We start from the raw sequence: 21667 nt of genomic DNA, 5'->3' as shown, positions 1-21667 counted from the left end.
ACGTCCCCAATTTTCCCAAATCCCCCTGAAAAAGCCCCAAAATTCCCAAATTTCCCCCAAAATTCCCAATTTTTCCCAAATTTCTTTAAAATTCTCCCAAAATTCACCGGATTTCTTTAAAATTTCCTTGAATTTCTTCAAATTTCCCCCCAAAATCCTCAAATTTCTTTGTAATTCCCTTAACTTTCTTAAAAAATTCCCCAAAATTCATCAAATTTCATTAAGATTTCCCCCAAATGCCTCGAATTTCTTCAAAATCTACCAAAACCTCCTCAAATTTCGTCAAAATCTCATTAAAATCTTCCCCAAATCCCAACATTTCCCAGGAGCAGAAAAAAAAAGGTGAAAAAGGGAAAATTTGGGGGAATTTTTTCCCCTCCCTCAAACCCCTCCCCCACCCCCAACAAAATTAAATTTTCCTATTTTTTCCCCCCAAAAAATCCCCCAAATTTTGTTGCCCCTCCCCCACCCTTGGCCCCTCCCCCACCGCCAAAACCCCAAATTTTTATTTATTATTTTTCAATTTTTTCCCTCTTTTTTTTTTGTTTGGTTTTTTTGCCTTTTTTTCTTTTTTTTTTAAACAATTACAACAAAATTCTTTCAACAAACTTTAAAAAAAAAAAATTTACATTTTTTCCATCTTTTTTTTTGCCTTTTTTCCCCCCTTTTTTTTTCCAACTTTTTTTTTCCCCTTCCCCCTCCCCTCCTTTTTTTTAATTTTTTTTTTTCCAGCCCCTCCCCCCACCCCAAATTTTATTTTTTCCCCCCCTTTTTTTTTATTTTTTAATTTTTTTTTTTCGTTTCCCCTCCCCCCCTCGCCCCTCCCCCACCTCTCCCCCCTCCCCCCAACCCAAATTTTCGGGAATTTTTTATATTTTTTATATTTTTTTGTTGTTTCTGGCCCGGGGTTCACCGGTAGCCCTGGTAGCCGTAGTAGTTCCTGTAGTACCGGTCTCTGTCCTGGTAGTAATTCTGCCACTGAAAAAAGGAATTTAAACTGGTTTAAAATGGGTTAAAATGTGAGATTGAAATCCCCCTCCCCCATCAGAAATTCCCTGCAGGATTTCAGCCCAAAATTCCAAAATTTTGTCCAAAAATTTTAAAATTCTGCATCAAAATTCTCAGCAAAATTGGTTGTTTTGGAGAGTTTATAAGGTGGAGTAAACCTGGTGTAAATAGTGTGGAAAGCCTGGTTTAAATCCCAATTTAATTCCAGTTTAACCCCGGTGTGAATCCCAGTTTAACCCCAGTTTAACCCTGGTTTAAATCCCAATTTAACCCGTTTAACTGTGGTGTAGATCCCAGTTTAACCCCAGGGTAAATCCCAGTTTACCTGTGGTGTGAATCTCAGTTTAACCCCAGTTTAACCCCGATGTAGACCCCAGTCCAATCCCAGTTTAACCCCTGTGTGAATCCCAATTTAACCCCAGTGTAGACACCAGTTTAACCCTGGTGTAAATCCCAGTTTAACTCCAATGTAGACTTCAGTTTTAGCCCAGTCTAACCCTGGTGTAAAGCCCAGTTTAACCCCAGTTTATCCCCGGTATGAATTCGAGTTTAACCCAAATTTAACCCTGATATAAATCCCAGTTTAACCCCAGTTTAATCCTGGTTTAAATCTCTGTTTAACCCCAATGTAAATCCCAGTTAACTCTGGTGTAAATCCCAGTTCAATCCCAGCATAAATCCCAATTTAACCCCAGTGTAGACCCCAGTTTATCCCTGGTGTGAATCCCAGTTTAACTCAAATTTAACCCTGATATAGATTCCAGTTTAACCCCAGTTTAACCCTGATTTAACTCTGATGCAGACCCCAGTCTAACCCCAGTTTAATGCTGGTGTAAATCCCAATTTAACCCCTGTGTAAATCCCAGTTTAATCCCAGTCTAACCCCAATGTAAATCCCAATTTAACTCCAATGTAGACTCCAGTTTCACCCCAGTCTAACCCCAATGAAGACCCCAGTCCAATCCCAGTTTAACCCCGGTGCTGACTGCAGTTTTAGCCCAGTTTAAGCCTGATGTAAATCCCAGTTTAACATGAACTTAACCCTGATATAGATCCCAGTTTAACCCCTCTGTAAATCCCAGTTTAACCCCCAGTGCAAATCCCAGTTTAACCCTAGTTTAAACCCCAGTTTAACCCCGATGCAGACCCCAGTCTAGGCCCAGTTTAAGCCCAGTTTAGGCTCAGTTTAGCCCCAGTTTGAGCCCAGTTTGGGGCTGACCTCGCGGTTGTACTGCCGGTAGTAGTCACGGTATCTGTTGTAGTGACCCCAGTCTAACCCTGATTTAAATCCCAATTTAACCCCGATTTACCCCTGATGCAGACCCCAGTTTGACCCCAGTTTGAGCCCAGTTTAACCCCAGCCTGGGGCTGACCTCGCGGTTGTACTGCCGGTAGTAGTCGCGGTATCTGTTGTAGTCGTAGTCGCGGCCGTAGAACCGATCGTCGTAGCCCCGGTAACGCTCGTAGAAGTTCCGGTAGCCCTGGGGGGCAACGGGGGGGTCAGGACCAGTATGGACCAGTATGGACCAGTTTTAAACCAGTCCAAACTAGGAAAGGACAGATTCAACCACTTCAAATGAGTTCAAACCAGAAATGCCCCAGAAAATGCCCCAGAAATTACTTGGAAGTGCCAGAAAGTGCCCGGAATTCCCCCAGAAATGCCCCAAATTCCCCCAAAATTGATCCAGAATTGCCCAGAATTGCCCCCCGAGCCCCCCAGAATTTTCCAGACTCCCTCAGAAATGCCCCAGGAATGTCCAGAACCACCCCAGGACCCCCCATGTCACTCACCCCGCGGTTCCCCGGCTGCCCCCAGTACTGGGGCTGTTGTTGCCCCCCGTAGACGCGGCTGTCGTAGCCCCGGCGCTGCCCCCCGACTGTGGGAGGGATAACGGGGAGGAGGGTCAGTCCAAATCCCAGCCAAAATCCAGCCAAATCCCAGCCAAAATCCACCCCAAATCTCATTTAAAATCAGCCCTAATTCCTCCCCAAATCCAGCCCAAAATCCCATCTAAATTCCTGTTCCAAATCCAGCCCCAAACCCTCCCAAACTCCATTTACCCTGTTTATCCCATTTCCATCTCTGTTTTTCCCCTTTCCCCCCCGCCATTTTAAGGCAGTTTCCCCCTCATTTATCCCATTTTCCCCCCGTCTCTGCCCTGTCTGTATCCCTGGTCTTGGTTGCGGTTCTGCTGGTTGCGTTTGTCCCATTTTACCCCATTTCCCTTGTTTTTATCCAATTTTTAACCATTTTCCCCCCATTTCAATGCAGTTTTTCCCCTGACCGTATCCCTGGCTGCGGTTGCGGTTCTGCCGGTTCCCAGACCCCATTTTACCCCATTTTCCCTCATTTCAATGCAGTTTTTTCCCCATTTCCCCAGTTTTATCCCATTTTCAGGCAGTCTCTCCCCCTGACCGTATCCCTGGCCGCAGTTGCGGTTCCCAGATCCCATTTCAAGGCAGTTTTATCCCATTTTAAGGCAGTTTTATCCCATTTTTAACCCATTTTTCTCCCCATTTCCCCCCTGACCGTATCCCTGGCCGCGGTTGCGGTTCCCAGATCCCATTTTAAGGCAGTTTTTCCCCATTTTCAGGCAGTCTCTCCCCCTGACCGTATCCCTGGCCGCGGTTGCGGTTCCCAGATCCCATTTTAAGGCAGTTTTTCCCCATTTTCAGGCAGATTTTCCCCATTTCCAGGCAGTCTCTCCCCCTGACCGTATCCCTGGCCGCGGTTGCGGTTCTGCCGGTTGCGCTTGTTGCGGTTGTTGCGGCGGTTGCCGCGTTTCTCGGCCGGCGGCAGCAGCTTCCGCGCCTCCTCCCGCCAGCGCTGCACCAGCGGCGCCGCCTCCTCCCGGCACAGCTCCCCGAACACGACCTCGTCCACGTACTCGTTCTTCTCGGGGAGGGAGTAGTTGGCTGGGGGGAAAAAATTGGAGTTAAAATTTGGGGAAAATTTGAGTTAAAATGGGGGGGAATAGGAGGAAAAATGGAGTTAGAATGGGGAAAAAAAAGGGAAAATTAAGAGAAAATTGGGGGGAAATAAGGGAAAAAAATGGGGAAAATTGGAGTTAAAATTGGGGAAAATTGGAGTTAAAATGGGGAGAAATAGGGGGAAAATGGAGTTAGAATGGGGAAAAAAATGGGAAAATTAAGAGTTAAAATGGGGAGAAAATAAGGAAAAAAATGGGAAAAATTGGGAGTTAAAATGGGGAGAAATATTGGGATTTATTGAGGAAAAACAAGGGGAAAAATGGGGGAAAATATGGGAAAATTTGGAGTTAAAATGAGGGGAAATACTGGGATTTAATGGGGGAAAAAAATTTCCCCGTTTTTCCACTCATTCTCCACCGATTTTTCCCTGTTTTTTCCCTTGTTCTCCACCCATATTTCCCATTTTCTCTCCCATTTTTCCCGTTTTTCCCCCATTTTCTTCCCATTTCCCCCATTTCTTCCCCATTTTCTCCCTGATTTTTCCCCATTTTCCTCCCCATATTTCTCCCCATTATTTCCCCCATTTCCTCTCATTCTCCACCCATTTCTCCCCATTTTTCTCTGGTTTTTTTCCCTATTTTCTTCCTGTTTTTCCCTCATTTCTCTCCTCATTCTCCCCCATTTTTTCCCTTTTCACCACCAATTTTTTCACCCTTTTTTCCCCTTTTCTCCACCAATTTTGTCCATTTTTTTTTCCCGTCAATCTCCACCAATATTTTCCCTGTTTTTTCCCATTTCCCCCCCATTTCTTCCCATTTTTTTCCCATTTTCTCCACCAATTTTTTCCCCTATTTTTCCCATTTCCCCCCCATTTTTTCCCTGATTTTTTCCCCATTTCCCCTCCATTTTTTTCCTGATTTTTTCCCCGTTTTTTCCCGTTTTCCCCCACCTTTCATCTCGAGCATGACGGAGGGGGGCACGTCGTCGCCCTCGGCCTGGCGGCGCAGGAGCAGCCGCTGCTCCCACTCGGGCTCGGGGGGGACGATCACCACGACCTTGCGGGAGAACCCGCGGAACGCCGACAGCTTCCGCCGCTGCCCGGAGTTATACACGTTACACTGGGGAAATAAAATAAAAATGTGAATTTTGGGGGATAAATGAGCTTCCGCCGCTGGCCAGAATTGTACACGTTACACTGGGGGGAAAATGGGATAAAAATGTGAATTATGGGGGATAAATGAGCTTCCGGCGCTGCCCCGAGTTATACATGTTACACTGGGGGGAAAATGGGAAAAAAATGTGAATTATAGGGGATAAATGAGCTTCCGGCACTGCCCCGAGTTGTACACGTTACACTGGGGGGAAAATGGGATAAAAAAAAGTAAAAAATGTGAATTTTTGGGGTAAAATAATGGGGGTTTGGGGGGAAAAATGGGGGGAGAAAAATGGGGATTTTTGGAGGAAAACCCAGAAATTTCTTTCCGATTTTTTCAGGGATTTTTCCCCATATTTCCCTGATATTTCCAGCCCCCTTTTCCCCGTTTTTCCCTCTGAAGCACCTGGTCCAGGATGAAATTGCGACGGGTATGGTTTGGGAATTTTTGGGACAATTTTCTCGGGATTTTTTTGAGGATTTTTCTCCAAATTTTTCGGGATTTTTGAGGGATTTTTCCCCAGATTTTGGGTTTTTTTTTTTCCCCAGATATTCTGGCTGGTTTTGGGGTACCTGGTCGAGGATGAAGTTGCAGCAGGTGCAGTTTGGGGATACTCGGGGCAATTTTTTCGGGAATTTTTTCAGGATTTTTTCAGGGATTTTCCCTGTGATTTCCTGGCCATTTTCCCCTTGATTTTCCCCATTTTCAGGGTACCTGGTCGAGGATGAAGTTGCGGCGGGTGCAGTTTGGGGATACTTGGGGCAAATTTTTTGGGAATTTTTTCGGGATTTTTTCAGGGATTTTTCCCAAGATTTCCAGGCCTGTTTTCCCTTGATTTCCCCCATTTTTCCCATGGATTTTGGGGTTACCTGGTCGAGGATGAAGTTGCGGCGGGCGCGCGGCGCGATCTGCACCAGTTTGCTGAGACACTGAGCCGCCTGCTGGGTCAGCAGCTCCCGGCCCTGCGCGTCCAGCTCCGGCTCCGGCTCCGGGCCCCGCGTCTGCAGGACAGGATTGGGGATTTGGGGTGAAGGAATGGGGGAAAGGGACAGGGCCCCGCGTCTGCAGGGACAGGATTGGGGATTTGGGGTGAAGGAATGGGGGAAAGGGACAGGGCCCCGCGTCTGCAGGGACAGGATTGGGGATTTGGGGTGAAGGAATGGGGGAAAGGGACAGGGCCCCGCGTCTGCAGGGACAGGATTTGGGATTTGGGGTGAAGGAATGGGGGAAAGGGACAGGGCCCCGCGTCTGCAGGGACAGGATTGGGGATTTGGGGGTGAGGGAAAGGGGGAAAAGGAAGGGGGAGCTCCGGGGTGGGGAGTCTGGAGCCCGGAAAGCCCGTCCTGTTGTTGCTGGATGGGTCAGACTGTTGTGCCAGACTGAAAATGCTGTTGTTCCCAGTCTGTCCCATCATTTCCAGTATTCCCAGTCCATCCCAGTATTCCCAGTCCATCCCATTGTCTAATCCTGTCAATCCCATCATTCCCAGTCCATCAATTCCATTATTCCCAGCCCGTCCCATCATTCCCAGTATTCTCATCTGTGCCATCCTATTGTCCCAATTTATCAATCCTGTTATTCCCAGTCCATCCCATCATTCTCATCCTGTCAATTCTGTTACTCCCAGTTCGTCTCATCGTTCCCAGTATTCCCATCTGTACCATCCCATTATCCCATAAAAAAAAAAAAATCTGTTATTCCCAGCCCATCCCATTATCCTATTTTATCAATCCTGTCATTCTCAGTCCCACCCTGAATTCCCATTTTTTTTCCCTGTTGACCCTGAACTGCTGCAGGACAAAGACCCCCCAAACCCCATAAATCCCATAAATCCCTGGAATCCTGACCCTGAGCTGGCACAGGACAGAGACCCCACAGACCCCCCAAACCCCATAAAACCCCCCAAACCCCATTAACCCTTTTCCTGCTGACCCTGAGCTGGTGCAGGACGCGCTCGGTGCCCAGGATGTTGTAACGCTTGTCCCGGTTCTCCTGGGAATGTTTCTGTGCCCACTGAGTCTTCCCCGAGCCCGGCAGCCCCACCATCAGCAGCACCTGTGGAGAGAATTCCTGCATGGAGAACTGGGACTTCCAGGGGGTTGGGATTGCCAGGGGATCCAGACTGAGATTCCCAGAGAATTCCTATGAATTCCCAGTGTAATCCCAGTTAAATCTCAGTGAAATCCCAGTTAAATCCCCATAACTTCCCAAATAATTTTCCCCTCCTCACCTCACACTCCTTGGTGCTCTGGGGGTGTCCCCACAGTTCCCACCCCACAATTCCCAGTGAAATGCCAGTGCAATCCCTATGGAATTCCCATTCCTCACCTCACACTCATTGGTGCTCTTGGGCCCCGGGGGTGTCCCCACAATCCCAGTTAAATAGCAGTGAATCCCCCATGAAATCCCAGTGAATTCCCCATGAATTCCCAGTTAAATCCCAATAAATCCCCCATCCTCACCTCACACTCCTCGGTGCTCCTGGGCTCCGGGGCAGTCCTGACCATCTCCATTCCCATGAATTCCCCATGAATTCCCAGTTAAATCCCAATAATCCCCATTCCTCACCTCGCACTCCTCGGTGCTCTTGGGCCCTGGGGGCGTCCTGACCATCCCCATTCCCATGAATTCCCCATGAATTCCCCAATAATTTCCCCCATTTTCTCACCTCGCACTCCTCGGCGCTCCAGGGGTGTCCCCACCATTCCCACCCCACAATTCCCAGTTAAATCCCTATAAATTCCCCAATAATTTCCCCCTCCTCACCTCGCACTCCTCGGTGCTCTTGGGCCCCGGGAGTGTCCTGACCATCCCCATTCCTCATTCCCAGTGAAATCCCAGTTAAATCCCAGTGAATTCTCAGTACAATCCCAGTAAATTCTTCACCTCACACTCCTCGGTGCTCTTGGGCCCCGGGGCAGTCCGGACCCTCCCCATTCCCATGAATTCCCAATGAAATCCCAGTTAAATCCCAATGAATTCCTCACCTCGCACTCCTCGGTGCTCCTGGGCCCTGGGGCAGTCCCCATTCCCAGTTAAATCCCAATAAAACCCCAACAATCCCCATCCCTCACCTCGCACTCCTCGGTGCTCCTGGGCCCCGGTGCAGTCCGGACCCTCCCCATTCCCAGTTAAATCCCAATAAATCCCCCATCCTCACCTCGCACTCCTCGGTGCTCCTGGGCCCTGGGGCAGTCCCCATTCCCAGTTAAATCCCAATAAATCCCCCCATCCCTCACCTCGCACTCCTCGGTGCTCCTGGGCCCCGGTGCAGTCCGGACCCTCCCCATTCCCAGTTAAATCCCAATAAATCCCCCATCCCTCACCTCGCACTCCTCGGTGCTCCTGGGCCCCGGGGCAGTCCGGACCCTCCCCATTCCCAGTTAAATCCCAATAAAACCCCAACAATCCCCATCCCTCACCTCGCACTCCTCGGTGCTCCTGGGCCCCGGCGCAGTCCGGACCCTCTCGGGGGCCGGCACGTGGTGGATGAAGACGAAGCCGTCGGGGACGGGGGCCGGGGGCTCCGGGAGCTGCCCGAAGTTGAGCTCCACGGCGCAGCCCTTGCACAGCACGTGGGGCAGCAGGGCCCGCGCCCCCAGAGCCTCCTTGGGCACCCGGAAGGCCGTGCCCAGCTCCTGCCCGTTCTTGGAGAACGACAGCTCCACCAGCTCCCCGCCCTCGAAGTCCTGCGGGAAAATGGGGGTGAGGAAGAGTTGAGAATTCCAGAGGTGGTGCTTGGGTTTGGAGGAATTATTCCCTTTTTTTTGATGATTTTTTGATGATTTTTTCTTTTTTTTTCCTGATTTTTTCAGGTTTTTTCTTGATTTTTTGAGGATTTTTTGCTGGGTTTTTAAAGATTTTTCTGAGGGTTTTTTTCTGATTTTTTTTTTTCTGATTTTTCCAGGTTTTTTCTTGATTTTTTGAGGATTTTTTTCTGGTTTTTTTAAGATTTTTCTGAATTTCTTGATGATTTTTTTTGATTTTTTTTCCCCTGATTTTTCCCCCTGACTTTCCCGGTTTTTGTCCTGATTTTCCCTTTTTTTCCCTGATTTTCCCAGCTTTTTTCGGATTTATTCATGATTTATCTGATTTTTTCCCTGATTTTTTTCCCTTTTTTCCCACTTTTTCCCCTTACTTTTCCCACTTTTCCCTGATTTTTCCAGCTTTTTTCCCAATTTTTTGAGAATTTTTCTGATTTTTTTTCGAGAACTTTTCCTTTTTTTTAAAAGACTTTTTCCTGATTTTTTTAGGACTTTTTCCCCGACTTCTTTAATATTTTTTCCCTTTTTCCCCAATTTCCCCCCATTTTTTCCTCTGACTTTTCCCAATATTTTTCCCCTGATTTTTTTACTATTTTCATCCTGATTTTTCCAGGTGTTTTTTTCTAATTTTTCCCCCAATTTTCCCCCCACTTGTCTCTATCTTTTCCCCCTTTTTTCCTCTGACTTTCCAGAATTCTCCCCCCAATTCTCCCCAGTTTTTTCCCCATTTTTCCCCCCAAATTCCCCATTTTTCCCCCATTTCTCACAGCGAAGCAGCCGATGACGTCGCTCTCCCCGAAGCTCTCCCCGAACTCCTCGAATTTCCCGTTTTCCACCTTCAGCCCCCGCCCGTCGAAACCGTAGGAAAACTCGTCCTCCCCTGGGGGGGCAGAAAATACAAAATTTGGGTTTTTTTGGGGGATTTGGGGGAGGATTTTGGGGCTTTTGGGGGTGGATTTGGGGGATTTGGGGAAGGATTTTGGGAATTTTTTTGAAGATTTGGGACTGAATTTGGGATCCTGGATGGATTTGGGGATTTCTCAGTGTATTTGGGGCTGGATTTTGGGGATTCTGGGCTGGATTTTCAGCTGGATTTGGGGATTTTTCAGTAGATTTGGTGATTTTGGGGCTGGACTTTGGGTGGATTTGGGGGGATTTTCAGATTCTGGGCTGGATTTGGGGATTTTTGGGGTTGATTTTGGGGATTTTTCAGTGGATTTGTGGATGAAATTTGGGATCCTGGATAGTTTTGGTGATTCTGGGCTGGATTTTGTGATTTTAAGGCTGAATTTGGTGCTTTTGGGGCCGGATTTGGGGATTTTTCAGTGGATCTGGGGATTTTGGGTGGTTTTTGGGGGCTGGATTTGGTGATTTTTGGATTCTGGGCTGGATTTGGTGACTTTTTTGGGGCTGGATTTGGGATTTTTTGGTGGATTTGGGGATTTTTGGATTCTGGACTGAATTTGGGTGATTTTTGAGCCAGATTTTGGGATTTTGGGTGGTTTTTGGGGCTGGGTTTGGTGATTTTGGGGCTGAATTTGGGGCTTTGGGGCTGGATTTGGTGATTTTGGGCAGGTTTTGGGGCTGGATTTGGTGATTTTTGAGCCAGATTTTGGGATTTCGGGTGGGTTTAGGGCTGAATTTGATGATTTTGGGTGGTTTTAGGGCTGAATTTGGGGTCTCACCCAGCTGGGAGTGGGAGAAGTCCACGGACCAGCCGACCCTGAGCAGAGGCACCTCGGAGCTCCCCTCCTTCCCCGGGAGGTTCTGAGACACCTGGAGGGGAAATTTGGGGGTTTTGGGGCACAAAAATCAAGGATGGGGAAGGGAAAAGGGAACAGCAGCAACAAAAAAACCCAAAAAGACCCAAAACTGCAAAAACAGGCACAAAAAAACCCAAATATGGAGAGAAAAACCCAAAATAAGTGCAAAAAAAACCTCCAAAAGACCCAAAACTGTTAAAATAGACATTTAAAAACCCCAAATATGGACAGAAAACCCCAAAACAGGCACCAAAAAAACCCAAAAAGACCCAAAACTGCTAAAACAAGCACGAAAAAACCCAAAACACCTCCCAAAATCCCCAAAAATACCCCAAACCCTCAGACTCTCAAAAAAAACCCCAAATTCCCCCTGAATTCCTCAAAATAAACCCCAACTCCCCCCCAAAAAAACCCCAAAACCCCCCCAAAAACCTCCAAAAATCCCCAAAAAACCACCAAAAAGCCGCAAAAAAAGCCCCCGAAACCTCCACCAAAAAAAACCTAAAAAACCACCAAAAACCCTCAAAAAAACCCAATAAAAAAGCCCCCAGAAAACCCCAATAAAACCTCCCCAAAAATAAAACAAACAAACAAACAAAAAACCCCAAAACTCCCCAACCCCCCCAAAAAAACTACTCAGAAATTCTCAAAATAAACCCCCCAAAAAAATCAAAAATCCCTCAAAAAAACCCCCAAAAAGTCCAAAAAAATCCCAAAAAATTCCCAAATTTCCCTTTTCACCCCCCTGAGGTATTTTTTTGGTTTTTTCCCCCCCTGACCTTGGCCTGGAAGCAAACCCTGCCCCGGGTGACGCCGTGGGTGCCGCGGGCGCCGGCCCAGAGCCCCGGGAAGCGCTCGGAGAACAGCGGCTGCCCCCCGTAACGGTCCCTGCTGGCCCGGAACTGCAGGTCAGACGTGTCTGGGGAGGCAGAAAATAATGTAAATTACAACCTGAAATCATAAAAAAATCCTGGGAATTGGTACAAAAAAATCGGCACAAAAATCCCCAAAATTGTCCCGAAATTATCACGCAATTTCAGCCAAAATTGGGGAAGAAAATGGGAAAAAACGCAGGTTAAATTAGGAAATAATTTAAATTATTTTTTAAAAGTCTTATGGAATTAGTTATTTTGGAGTTTAAACTGTGGAAAAGTCCAGGGAATTGGTAGAAAAAAATCGGCAGAAAAATCTGAGAAATTATCGTGAAATTATCGCCGGAATTGGGGATTAAAATAGGAAAAAACGCAATTTAAATTAGAAAATAATTTAAATTAGCTTTGAAAAAGCCTTCTGGAATTAGTTATTTTGGAGTTTAAATCAGGGAAAAGTCCAGGGAATTGGCAGAAAAATCAGCACAAAAATCAGCACAAAAATATGAGAAATTGTCCCAAAATTATCCCAAAATTTCAGCCAAAATTGGGGAAGAAAATAGGAAAAAATGCAGTTTAAATTAGAAAATAATTTAAATTAGTTTTAAAAAGCCTTCTGGAATTATTTATTTTGGAGTTTAAATCAGGGAAAAGTCCAGGGAATTGGTAGAAAAAAATTGGCAGAAAAACTGGAAATATTTTCCTAAAATGATCCCGAAATTCTGGTCGGAACTGGGAGAGGAAATGGTAAAAATTCTAATTTAAATTAGAAAATAATTTAAATTATTTTTAAAAAGTCCTTCTGAGAGTCTTTATTTCCAATCCTGAATCTTGGAAAAATCCTGGGAATTGGTAGAAAAAAATCAGCACAAAAATCCCCAAAATTGTCCTGAAATTCTGGCTGGAATTGGGGAAGGAAATGGCAAAAAAATCCAGTTTAAATTACAAAATAATTCAAATTATTTCATAAAATCCTTCTGGAGTTCCTCGTTCCCAGCCCAGAATCCCAAAAAAATCATGAAAAAATCCTGGGAATTGGCACAAAAAAATCAGGAAAAAAATCAGCAAATTTGTCCCAAAATTGTCCCAAAATTTCAGTTGGAATCGAGGCAAGAAATGGCAAAAAAATGAAGTTTGAATTGCAAAATAATTCAAATTAATTCAAAAATCCTTCTGGGAGTCTTTATTTCCAATCCAGAATCTTGGAAAAATCCCAAAAACTGGCACAAAAATCCCCAAATTTCCAAAATTCCCAAAATTTCTATGCAAAAAATCCACTTTGGATCAAGTCAAACCATCCCCAAAAACATCAAAAATCAGCCAAAAAATTCAAAAATCAGCCAAAAACATCAAAAATCAGCCAAAAAAATCCTTAAATCGGCCAAAAAGATTCAAAAATCACAAAAAAAAATCCTTAAATCAGCCAAAAAATTCAAAAATCACCAAAAAACCACCAAAATGACACCAAAAATTCCAGATTTTTTGAAAATCCTCCCCCAAAAGGGCCCCAAATTCCAAAAAATCCTCAAAAAAAGCCTCAAATCCTGAAAGGAAATTATTGAATTGACCCCAAAATTCCCCAAATTGTCCCAAAAAGTCCCAAAAAGTCCCAAATTTCCCTCACAGGTGTCGAGGATCACGAGGGTCTCGTCCTCCTCCCCCTCGGGCGGCTCCTCCTCGGGGGGTAACGGAGATTTCGATCTGCGCCGGGAAAAGGAGAAAATTGGGGGGAAAATCCATTAAAATTCAGAAAAAAACTCCCAAAATTAAAGAAAAAATCTGAAAAAATTCCCAAAAAATCCCCCAGAATGAAATAATAATAATAAAAAATAAAAAAACTCCTAAAAATTCCCCAAAATACCCCAATAATAATAATAATGATAATAATAAAGAATCCTCAAAAAATCATAAAAAAATTCCCCCAAAATCATAAAAAATCCCAAAAAAACCCTCCAAAAAAAGCCCAAAAAATCCCAAAAAATTCCACCAACCTCCTTGACCTCCCCACATCCTAAAAACCCCAAATATTTCCCAAAAAAATCTCCGAAAAAATCCCTCCAAGAAATCCTCAAATATCCTCAAAAAATCATCAAAAATTGCAAAAAAATCCTCAAAAAATTCCCAAAAAAATTATTAAAAAACACCAGAAAAAAATTCCCAAAAAATCCCAAAAAATTCCATCAACATCCCTTAACTCCCCTAAACCCCAAAATCCGCCCAAAATCCTCTCAAAAAACCCCAAAAAATCCTCAAAAAAAAAAACCTTTCAAAAATGCTCAAAAATCACGAAAAAATCCCCCAAACATCCTAAAAAACCCCAAAAAACTCCCCAAAAATCTAGAAAAAAAGAAAAAATCTGAAAAAATTCCCAAAAATCCCACCAACATCCCTAAATCCCCAAAACCCCAAAATCCCCCCAAATATTCCCAAACTCGCCCAAAAAATCCTCCAAAAATCATTAAAAAGTCTGAAAAAATCCAGGAAAAATCATCAAATATCACGAAAAATACCCAAAAAATCCCAAAAAAAAATCCGAAAAAATTCCCAAAAATTCCACCAACATCCCTAAACCCCCTAAACCCTAAAAATCCCCCAAAAATCCATAAATTCCCCCCAAAACCCCACCTGCTGTTGTAGGCCTCCTCGCGGAACTCGTGGAAGGCGCGGCCGTGCTCGTCCTTCTCGTCCCGGAGCCGCTTCAGCCCCCGGCGCTCGGCCTCGCCCGCCTTGGCCTTCTCCTCCTCCTCTCCTGGGAAATAAATCAAATATTTGGGGTTTTAAAATAAAAATCAGGTTTTTAGGGGGGTTCTGGAAAATTTGGGGTTTTTTTCCCGGTGAAAAAAGGTGAAAATTTGGGGTTTTTAGGGTTAAAAATTGAATTTTAATGGAATATTTTATTGGAATTTTAAAGGTTTAAAGTCAAATTTAAATTAATTTTTTTTTTTTTTTTTGAGTTGGAAGTTGAATTTTAATGGAATATTTTGTAAGAATTTTGGATTTTAATGGAATGTTTTATAGGAATTCTAAAGGTTTAATGGGATTTTTGTGTAAAAAGTTGAATTTTATTTTAATGGAATATTCCATTGGAGATCCAAAGGTTTAATGGGTTTATTTGGGTCATAAATTGAATTTTAAACAAAATGTTCTATAAAAATTCTCAGAGAGAAAAAATCAGGTTTTTAGGGGGTTTCTGGAAAATTTGGGGTTTTTTTCCCGGTGAAAAAAGGTGAAAATTTGGGTTTTTTAGGGTAAAAAAAATTGAATTTTAATGGAATATTTTGTAGGAATTTCAAAGTTTCATTGGGAATGAAAATTGGGATGAAAATTGGGTTGAAAATTGATTTTTAATCAAGTATTTAATAGGAATTCCGAATTTAAATAAAATATTTTATAGGAATTTTAATGGTTTAATGGGTTTTTTGGGGTGAAAATTGAATTTTAATGGAATATCCAATGGGAAATCCAAAGGCCTTTTGGGCTGAAATTGAATTTAAATAAAATATTTTATAGAAATTTTGAATTTAAATAAAATATTTTATAGGAATTCTAAAAGTTTATAGTTTTTTTGGGTTAAAAGTTGAATTTTAATGAAATATTTCATAAGAATTTCAAATGTTTATTGGGGTTTTTTGGGTTAAATTTTAATGTAAATTAAATATTTAATGGGAATTCCAAAGGTTTAATGGATTTTTTGGATTGAAATTTGAATTTAAGGAGAATATTTTATAAAAATTCTGAAGGTTTAATGGGTTTTTTGGGTTAAAAATTGAATTTAAATGGAATATTCCCTGGGAATTGGAAAAATAAATTCAATTTTATTGGTTTTAAATTAAAAATCAGGTTTTTAAGGGTTTCTGAAGAATTTGGGTTTTTTTTTTCTGGTGAAAAAAGGTGAAAATTTGGGGTTTTTAGGGGTTTTTTTTGGGTTGAAAATTGAATTTTAATGGAATATTTTACAAGAATTTCATTAAAATCCAAATTTTTGAGCTTTTTCAAGTCCATTAATGGAAACTTTTCACCTTTTCTCTCATAAAAATCAAAGTTTGGGATAAAAATGGGAATAATTTTATTTAATTTGATTAAATCCTCCAAAAATCAGAATTTTTCTCTCAAAAATCAGAATTTTTCTCTCAAGATGAAACTTTTTCCCCTCAAAAATCAGGATTTTTATCACAAAATGAGAAATTTTCTCTCAAAAATCACAATTTTCCTTAAAAAACCCAAATATTCCCCAATTTTCTTCCCTTAAAAAACCTGAATTTTCCCCGTAAAAAGCCCAAATCTTTCCATTAAAAAAACTGATTTTTCCCCAAATTTTTCCCTTAAAAACCCCAAATTTTCCCCAGATTTTCTCCCTTAAAAACCTGAATTTTCCTCAATTTTTCCCCATAAAACCCCCAAATTTTCCCCAAATTTTTCCTGATTTTTCCCCTCAACCCACAGAAAAAACACCAAAACTCAACTTTTTTTCCCATTTTTTAAATATTTTTTCCAATTTTTCAATATTTTTCTAATTTTTGACATTTTTTCCCAATTTTGAGAATTTTTCCTGAAGATTATGGGATTTGTTCCCGGGTTTTCCCCAATTTTAGTGATTCTTTCCCAATTTTAGTGATTTTTTTTTCTCAGTTTTGGGGATTTCTCTTGAACACTTGGGGCTTCATTCCCATTTTTTCCCCAGGTTTGGTGATTTTTCCCCAATTTTGATGATTTTTCCAATTTTAGTGATTTTTCCCGAAGACTTGGGGGCTCATTCCCATTTTTTTTCCCCAATTTTGCTGATTCTTTCCTGATTTTAGGGATTTTTCCTGAAGATTCGGGGGTTTGTTCCTGGTTGTTTTCCCAATTTTGGTGATTTTTTTTCCCGATTTTGGGGATTTTTCCCCAATTTTGGGGATTTTCCTGAGGACCTGAGGGTTCATTCTGTGTTCTCAGGGTTCCTGTCCCGGTTTTTTCCCAGTTCTGAGGGGTTTTTTCCCAATTTTTAGGATCCCTGGGGATTCCTTTCCCACTTTTGGGGATCCCTCCCGAGGATCTGGGGGTTCATTCCCTGTTTCGGGGGTCCCTTTCCCGGTTCTGGGGGTTCATTCCCGAGTTTGAAGGTTCCGTTCCCGGTTCTTTCCCAGATTTGGGGATCCCTCCCAAAGATCTCGGGGTTAACTCCCGGTTCTTTCCCCGTTCCCGGTTCTGGGGGTCCCTCCCAAAGATCCCGGGGCTCTTTCCCGGTTCTGGGGGTTCCGTTCCCGGTTCTTTACCGGTTTTGGGGATTCCTCCCAAAGATCTCCAGGTTAATTCCCGGTTCTTTCCCCGTTCCCGGTTCTTTCCCAGTTTCCGGGGGTCCCTCCCGCGGATCTGGGAGTTCATTCCCTGTTTTGGGGATCCCTTTCCCGGTTCTGGGGGTTCATTCCCGGTTCATTCCCGGTTCTGGGGGTCCTTCCCCAGGATCTCGGGGCTCATTCCCGGTGTTTTCCCAGTTCTGGGAGTTCCTGTCCCCGTTCCCGGGGGTCCCTCCTGGTTCTGGGACTCCATTCCCGGTTCATTCCCGGGTCCCTTTCCGGGCCCTCCCCGGTCCCCGGGGGTCCATCCCGAACATCCCGCGCTTCATTCCCGATTCATTCCCCATTCTGGGAGTTCCTGTCCCGGTTCTGGGGGTTCTACCCCGTTCCCGGGGGTCCCTGTCCCGGTTCCATCCCGTCCCCGGCCCCCTCCCCGCTCTCCCCGCTCTGTCTCTCACCGGCCGGCGCCTCCTCCTCCTCCTTGGCCTCAGCCGGCGCGGCCTCGTCCCCGCTGGGCGCCTCCTCCTGCGGCCGCTCGGCTCCGTTCACTCCCCCTCCTTCTGCCGGGGCGGCCTCGGCCTCCCCCGCGGGGCCTTTTTCGTCCTTCTCCTCCTTTTCCTGCGGCGGCTCGGAGCCCTCGGGCTGTGCCGGGGCCGGGGCCGCTTCCTCCTCCTCCTCCTCCTCCTCGTCCTGCCCGGGCTGGGCCGGGGCGGCTTCGGGGGCAGCGCCGCTGGTTTCGTCCTCATCGGCCAAAAGCGCTTCTTCGTCCTCCTCTTCTTCTTCTTCCTCCTCTTCTTCTTCTTCCTCCTCCTCCTCCTCCTCCTCGTCGCCGCCGTGTTGTGGCCGCGCTCGGGGGGCCCCGGCCGGTCCCGCTTCCCCCGCGCAGCTCGAGGCGGCGGCGGCCGCTCCTCCTCCTCCTCCGCCTCCTCCTCCTCCTCCTCCGCCGCCTTCCTCAGGTCCCGCCGCCAACATCTCGGCGTCCAGAGCCTCCTGCAGCCGCTGCGCCAACTCCACCTTCAGCCCGCGGGCGTCCAGGCCCCGGCGGCCCAGCTCGGCCCGGAGCTCGGTCACCTTCAGCCGCTTCACGTCCATGGCGGGCCCGGGGCGTGTGAGTGTGTCAGGGGGGAGAACCGGGGCGGGGGAGAGGGGGGAGAAGGGGAAAGGGAAGGGAAAGGGGAGCGGAAGCCGCTGAGGCGGCGGCGCCGAGGCCGAAACGCGAGGCCGGGCCGGGCCCTGAGGCCGCGCGCGGGGCGGGGACTGAGCGGGGCGGAAGGAAGGAAGGGGGCGGAGATGGACGACGAGGAGAGGATGATGAAGGAGGAGAAGAAGAAGCGAAGAGCGCTCGGCGGGGCCGCCGCGGAGCGCGGGGAGGGAGGGACGGAGGGAAGGGAGGGAAGGGGCGGCCGGAGCGCGGAGCGATCGCCGGGGCCCGTCCCGCTCCCGCCGCCGCCGCCGCCGCCTCAGCCGCGCCTGCGCCGCCGCGCTCCCCTCAGCCGCGCCCCCCCGCCGCGCGCACTGCGCCTGCGCCGCGCCTGCGCGCCCGCCAAAACCACGCCCAGCTTTCTTTATCGCGCAAGCGCTGCGCAAGCGCGGTATGAAAAACTCCTCACGGCGCGCAGGCGCTTTAGCCGCTCCCCCTCCTCCTTCCCCGTCAGCCCCACCTACGTGCGCAACGGTCGCCGCGAATGTGGCGGCGGCGGCTTCGCTCCTTCCCCTCCTTCCCCTTCCTTCCCTCCTTCCTCTTCCTCCCCTCCTTCCCTTCCCCGCGATTTTCCCTTCCCCTCGGATTTTCTGATTGGCGCCGGCCGCGCTGTTCTGCCCGGCGACGGCCAAAAGCCGCGCTCTGATTGGTCGAAAAAAAAAAAAAAAAAGGGCGAAGGGGGCGCTCGCCTTACGCGCGAGTTTCCCGCCCGCCGCCATTTTGTTTTAATGGATGAAGGCGGCGGGGGGGATCGCGCGGCGCGATGGTGGGAAGGGAGAGGGAAAAAACGGTTAAAAATGTGTAAAATATAAAAAATTAACAAGTTTTGTTTAGTTTAAAATTAGAAGTGGGCGCGGGAGAAGCGCGGAGGCGGAAACTGCGCCGCTTTTCCCTCAGGAAACGCGCGTGTGTCCCCCCCTCACTATCCCCAACTCCCCCTCACGGATTTATTCAATAAAACCTCTCAAACCCCTCACAAACTCCTTTTACCATTTTTAACATTTAATTCCATCCACACCAAACTCCCGATTTCACCCAAAAAGCGCCGAAACGAGGGAATTTAACCCCAAAACAAAACGATGCGCGCGGGGGGAAAAGCGCCGCCATTTTGTGAGGGGAAGATCCAAATCCGGGGCGGACTCGGCGCCTCACGGAGCTCGGCGAGAACATTTTCATTAAAAACTTTTAATTCATGAGGTTAAACTGAATTAAAAGATAAATAAATAAAATTCAAGATTTCTGGATTTAAATCTGATTCTAACAAAAGGCGAATTCTAACAAAAGGAGACGCTACAATTCCAACGATGCGCAGAGCAAACAAACTCCTGGTCCAACTTCCGAGCACAAAATCTGTGAAATATAAAATCCTCTCACGCAGAATGTGTGAGAGTAAAATGATAGAAACAGCTTGTGCACGAGCTCTCAGCCAAAATACCGAGAAGCGGTAAGAGACAAAACCCACACCCGGAATCCCGGCCGTGTTTGTGTTTTATCGGTGTCATGGTCATCCCCGCTCCACAATTTTAGCCTTTCCCGGCCCGTCCTGGGCTCTTCCCGCATCCCCTCCCGCACTTCCCCTTCGCCTCCCGCGTGTCCCGACCCCAAAAACCCCGAAATTCCCCCCGGAAAATGCTCTCCCAGCGTGCACTTCGCGCGTTGCACTCGCTTCATCTGCATAACCCCGCCCCTTTATGCAAATAACAGACTGGCGGATTTTATACTTCCGCCCACCGCTGTTTTCCCGCCTCGCAACGTGATTGGTGGGCTGCGCTTCTTTATTTGCATTGCCACGCCCCTTTCACAGACCTCTGATGAGCATAGCCCCGCCCCTGACCGGCACAATCCCCGCCCCTCTGTGGTGTTATGTAAATTACCCGCGCCCCTCATTTGCATTCGCCCCGCCCCCGCCGTTGTCCCCATTGGGGTCCCACCTTCCCCAAAACCCCAAAATCGGCCCGAGCCCGACCCAGAACTGCCCAAAACGGCTCAAAGTGCCCCAAAATCCCGCCCCGGGTGTGGGGAGGGGGATTTGGGACCCCAAATTGTCCCCCCAGGGCAGGTGGTGGGGTCAGGGTTCATTGGGAGGGTGACAAAGGTGTCCCCAAAACCGGTGGGAGGGGTTTGGGAGGTGACAGGGGTGACAATCCCGGGGTCCCCTCACGGTTCATGGAGCGGGGGGGACACAAAGTGACAACTGTGGGGTGAGAAGGGAGGGACCCCAAAAAAAAACCCTCCAAAGGGAGCCGGGAAGGGATATTTCACATTTTATTTTTTGGGGGGACAAATGACAATTCCAATGTCCCCGCCAGGAGCCAGGTGGGAGTTTCACTCTTCATTTTTGGGGTGACAAGTGACAATCCTCATGTCTCCCCCTGAGCTCAGTGCTTGTCTCAGCTCTGGAGACGACAAGTGACTACCTTGATGTCCCCTCAACATGTCCACACTCCACTGAGGGTGTCACAAACTTTATTTTTTGGCGCGACAAGTGACAATTTCAATGTCCCCAAGATCCAGGTGGGCGTTTCACTCTTTATTTTGGGGTGACAAATGACAATCCCGATGTCCCCACCGTGTCCCTGCCTCGCTGGGGGTCCCACACTCCATCCACAGCTGCCCCCAAGTGCCCCCAGGTGTCCTTTAGGTGCCCCCAGGTGACCTCAGGTGACCTTTAGGTTCCCCCAGTTGCCCCCAGGTGCCCTTTAAGTGACCCCAGCTGACCCCAAGGTGACCTTTAGGTGCCCTCAAGTGACCTTTAGGTGCCCCCCAGTGCCCATATCCCCCCTAGAAGCCCCGGAAAGCCCCCGCGGTGAGGTCAAACAGCCGCGGGTGCCGGAACTGGCCCCGTTTGTCCAGCAGGAAGAAGAAGGGGCGGCCCCGCACTTTGATGGGGACGGTCACAGACACCTCATTCCGGTGGGCGCGGCCCGACACGTCCCGCAGCGGCACCGAGAGGCGGCGGCGGCCCCAGCCCAGCGGGCCCGGCGTGTCCAGGGTCAGGGCGGAGCCGCCGCGGAGCAGCGTCAGCCGGGACACCGAGCGGAGCGGGAGGACACAGCCCGCGGCCACCGTCAGCGAGCCTGGGGACAGCGGGGACCCTCAGGGCAGGGAGCGGGGGGAGCCCCGGTGTGCCCGGTGTCCTCCCTCCTGCCCCCGGTGCATCCCCAGGTGTGTCAGAGGTGTGTCCCAGGTGTCCCCAGCTGTCCTCAGGTGTGTCCCAGGTGTGTCCTCAGGTGTGTCCCCAAGTGTGTCCCAGGTGTGTCCCAGGTGTGTCCCAGGTGTGTCCCAGGTGTCCCCGGTTCCCGCCCGGTTCCCGCTCCCCCGGTACCGACGGTCAGGCAGGACGCGGTGAATCCAAACCGCCACTTGTTGTCGCGGGGCCTCAGCGGATCCTCGGGGCCGGGCCCGGGCGCGGGGCGCAGCGAGGTGAAGGCGAAATGAGCCAGGTAAGCCCAGAACAGCCCTTGGCCGGTGCAGAAGAGCCCCAGGAGGCGGAAGAAGCGGCTCCGGTCGTGTTCGTACAAAATCACGTCCCGCGAAATTGCCGCGGCCTCCAGCGCCGCCCGCGCCGCCATTACCGGCGGCACCGCCGGTACTTCCGGGTCACACACGGCGGGACTTCCGGGTCACGCCGCGCATCAGCCAATCGGCGGCAGCGATAGAAGAGCCGCAGCCAATCAGCGTTAAAAGAGAGGCTCAGCCAA

At 47.7% G+C, this 21667-nt stretch overlaps 2 protein-coding genes across 2 annotated transcripts; both read right to left on the bottom strand.

The window, feature by feature from the left end:
• Window positions 1-588: 588 nt before the first annotated feature.
• Window positions 589-18208, bottom strand: HNRNPUL2 (heterogeneous nuclear ribonucleoprotein U like 2). The gene is made up of 14 exons (XM_083881354.1): window positions 17224-18208; window positions 14115-14238; window positions 13114-13190; window positions 11400-11539; window positions 10543-10633; window positions 9625-9737; window positions 8516-8782; window positions 7026-7148; window positions 5963-6094; window positions 4889-5057; window positions 3724-3924; window positions 2800-2885; window positions 2382-2489; window positions 589-978 (listed from the first exon to the last, which is right to left on the bottom strand). The coding sequence occupies exons 1-14, from the start codon at window positions 17855-17857 to the stop codon at window positions 910-912; spliced, it is 2334 nt and encodes a 777-aa protein (XP_083737480.1). The 5' UTR covers window positions 17858-18208; the 3' UTR covers window positions 589-909.
• A 2034-nt stretch (window positions 18209-20242) lies between these two features.
• TMEM223 (transmembrane protein 223) lies at window positions 20243-21564 on the bottom strand. Its single transcript, XM_083881443.1, has 2 exons — window positions 21292-21564; window positions 20243-21043 (listed from the first exon to the last, which is right to left on the bottom strand). The coding sequence occupies exons 1-2, from the start codon at window positions 21536-21538 to the stop codon at window positions 20748-20750; spliced, it is 543 nt and encodes a 180-aa protein (XP_083737569.1). The 5' UTR covers window positions 21539-21564; the 3' UTR covers window positions 20243-20747.
• Window positions 21565-21667: the final 103 nt, after the last annotated feature.

Source organism: Zosterops lateralis, assembly GCF_965231275.1.
Source record: "Zosterops lateralis genome assembly, chromosome: 33".
NCBI lineage: Eukaryota > Metazoa > Chordata > Aves > Passeriformes > Zosteropidae > Zosterops > Zosterops lateralis.
The sequence above is the reverse complement of the archived record's forward strand: the minus strand, read 5'-3'. Positions and strand labels throughout refer to the sequence as shown.

What these genes read in the sequence shown, in the direction of transcription:
- TMEM223 (XM_083881443.1), bottom strand. Translation starts at nt 21,538, where the DNA reads ATGGCGGCGCGGGCGGCGCTGGAGGCCGCGGCAATTTCGCGGGACGTG. An exon ending in CGCGTCCTGCCTGACCGTCG is followed by an intron (nt 21,044 to 21,291) that starts GTACCGGGGGAG and finishes CGCTGTCCCCAG; the next exon opens with GCTCGCTGACGGTGGCCGCG.
- HNRNPUL2 (XM_083881354.1), bottom strand. Translation starts at nt 17,857, where the DNA reads ATGGACGTGAAGCGGCTGAAGGTGACCGAGCTCCGGGCCGAGCTGGGC. An exon ending in ACGTCATCGGCTGCTTCGCT is followed by an intron (nt 8,783 to 9,624) that starts GTGAGAAATGGG and finishes ATTTTCCCGCAG; the next exon opens with GACTTCGAGGGCGGGGAGCT. An exon ending in ACCGGCAGTACAACCGCGAG is followed by an intron (nt 979 to 2,381) that starts GTCAGCCCCAGG and finishes TCCTTTTTTCAG; the next exon opens with TGGCAGAATTACTACCAGGA.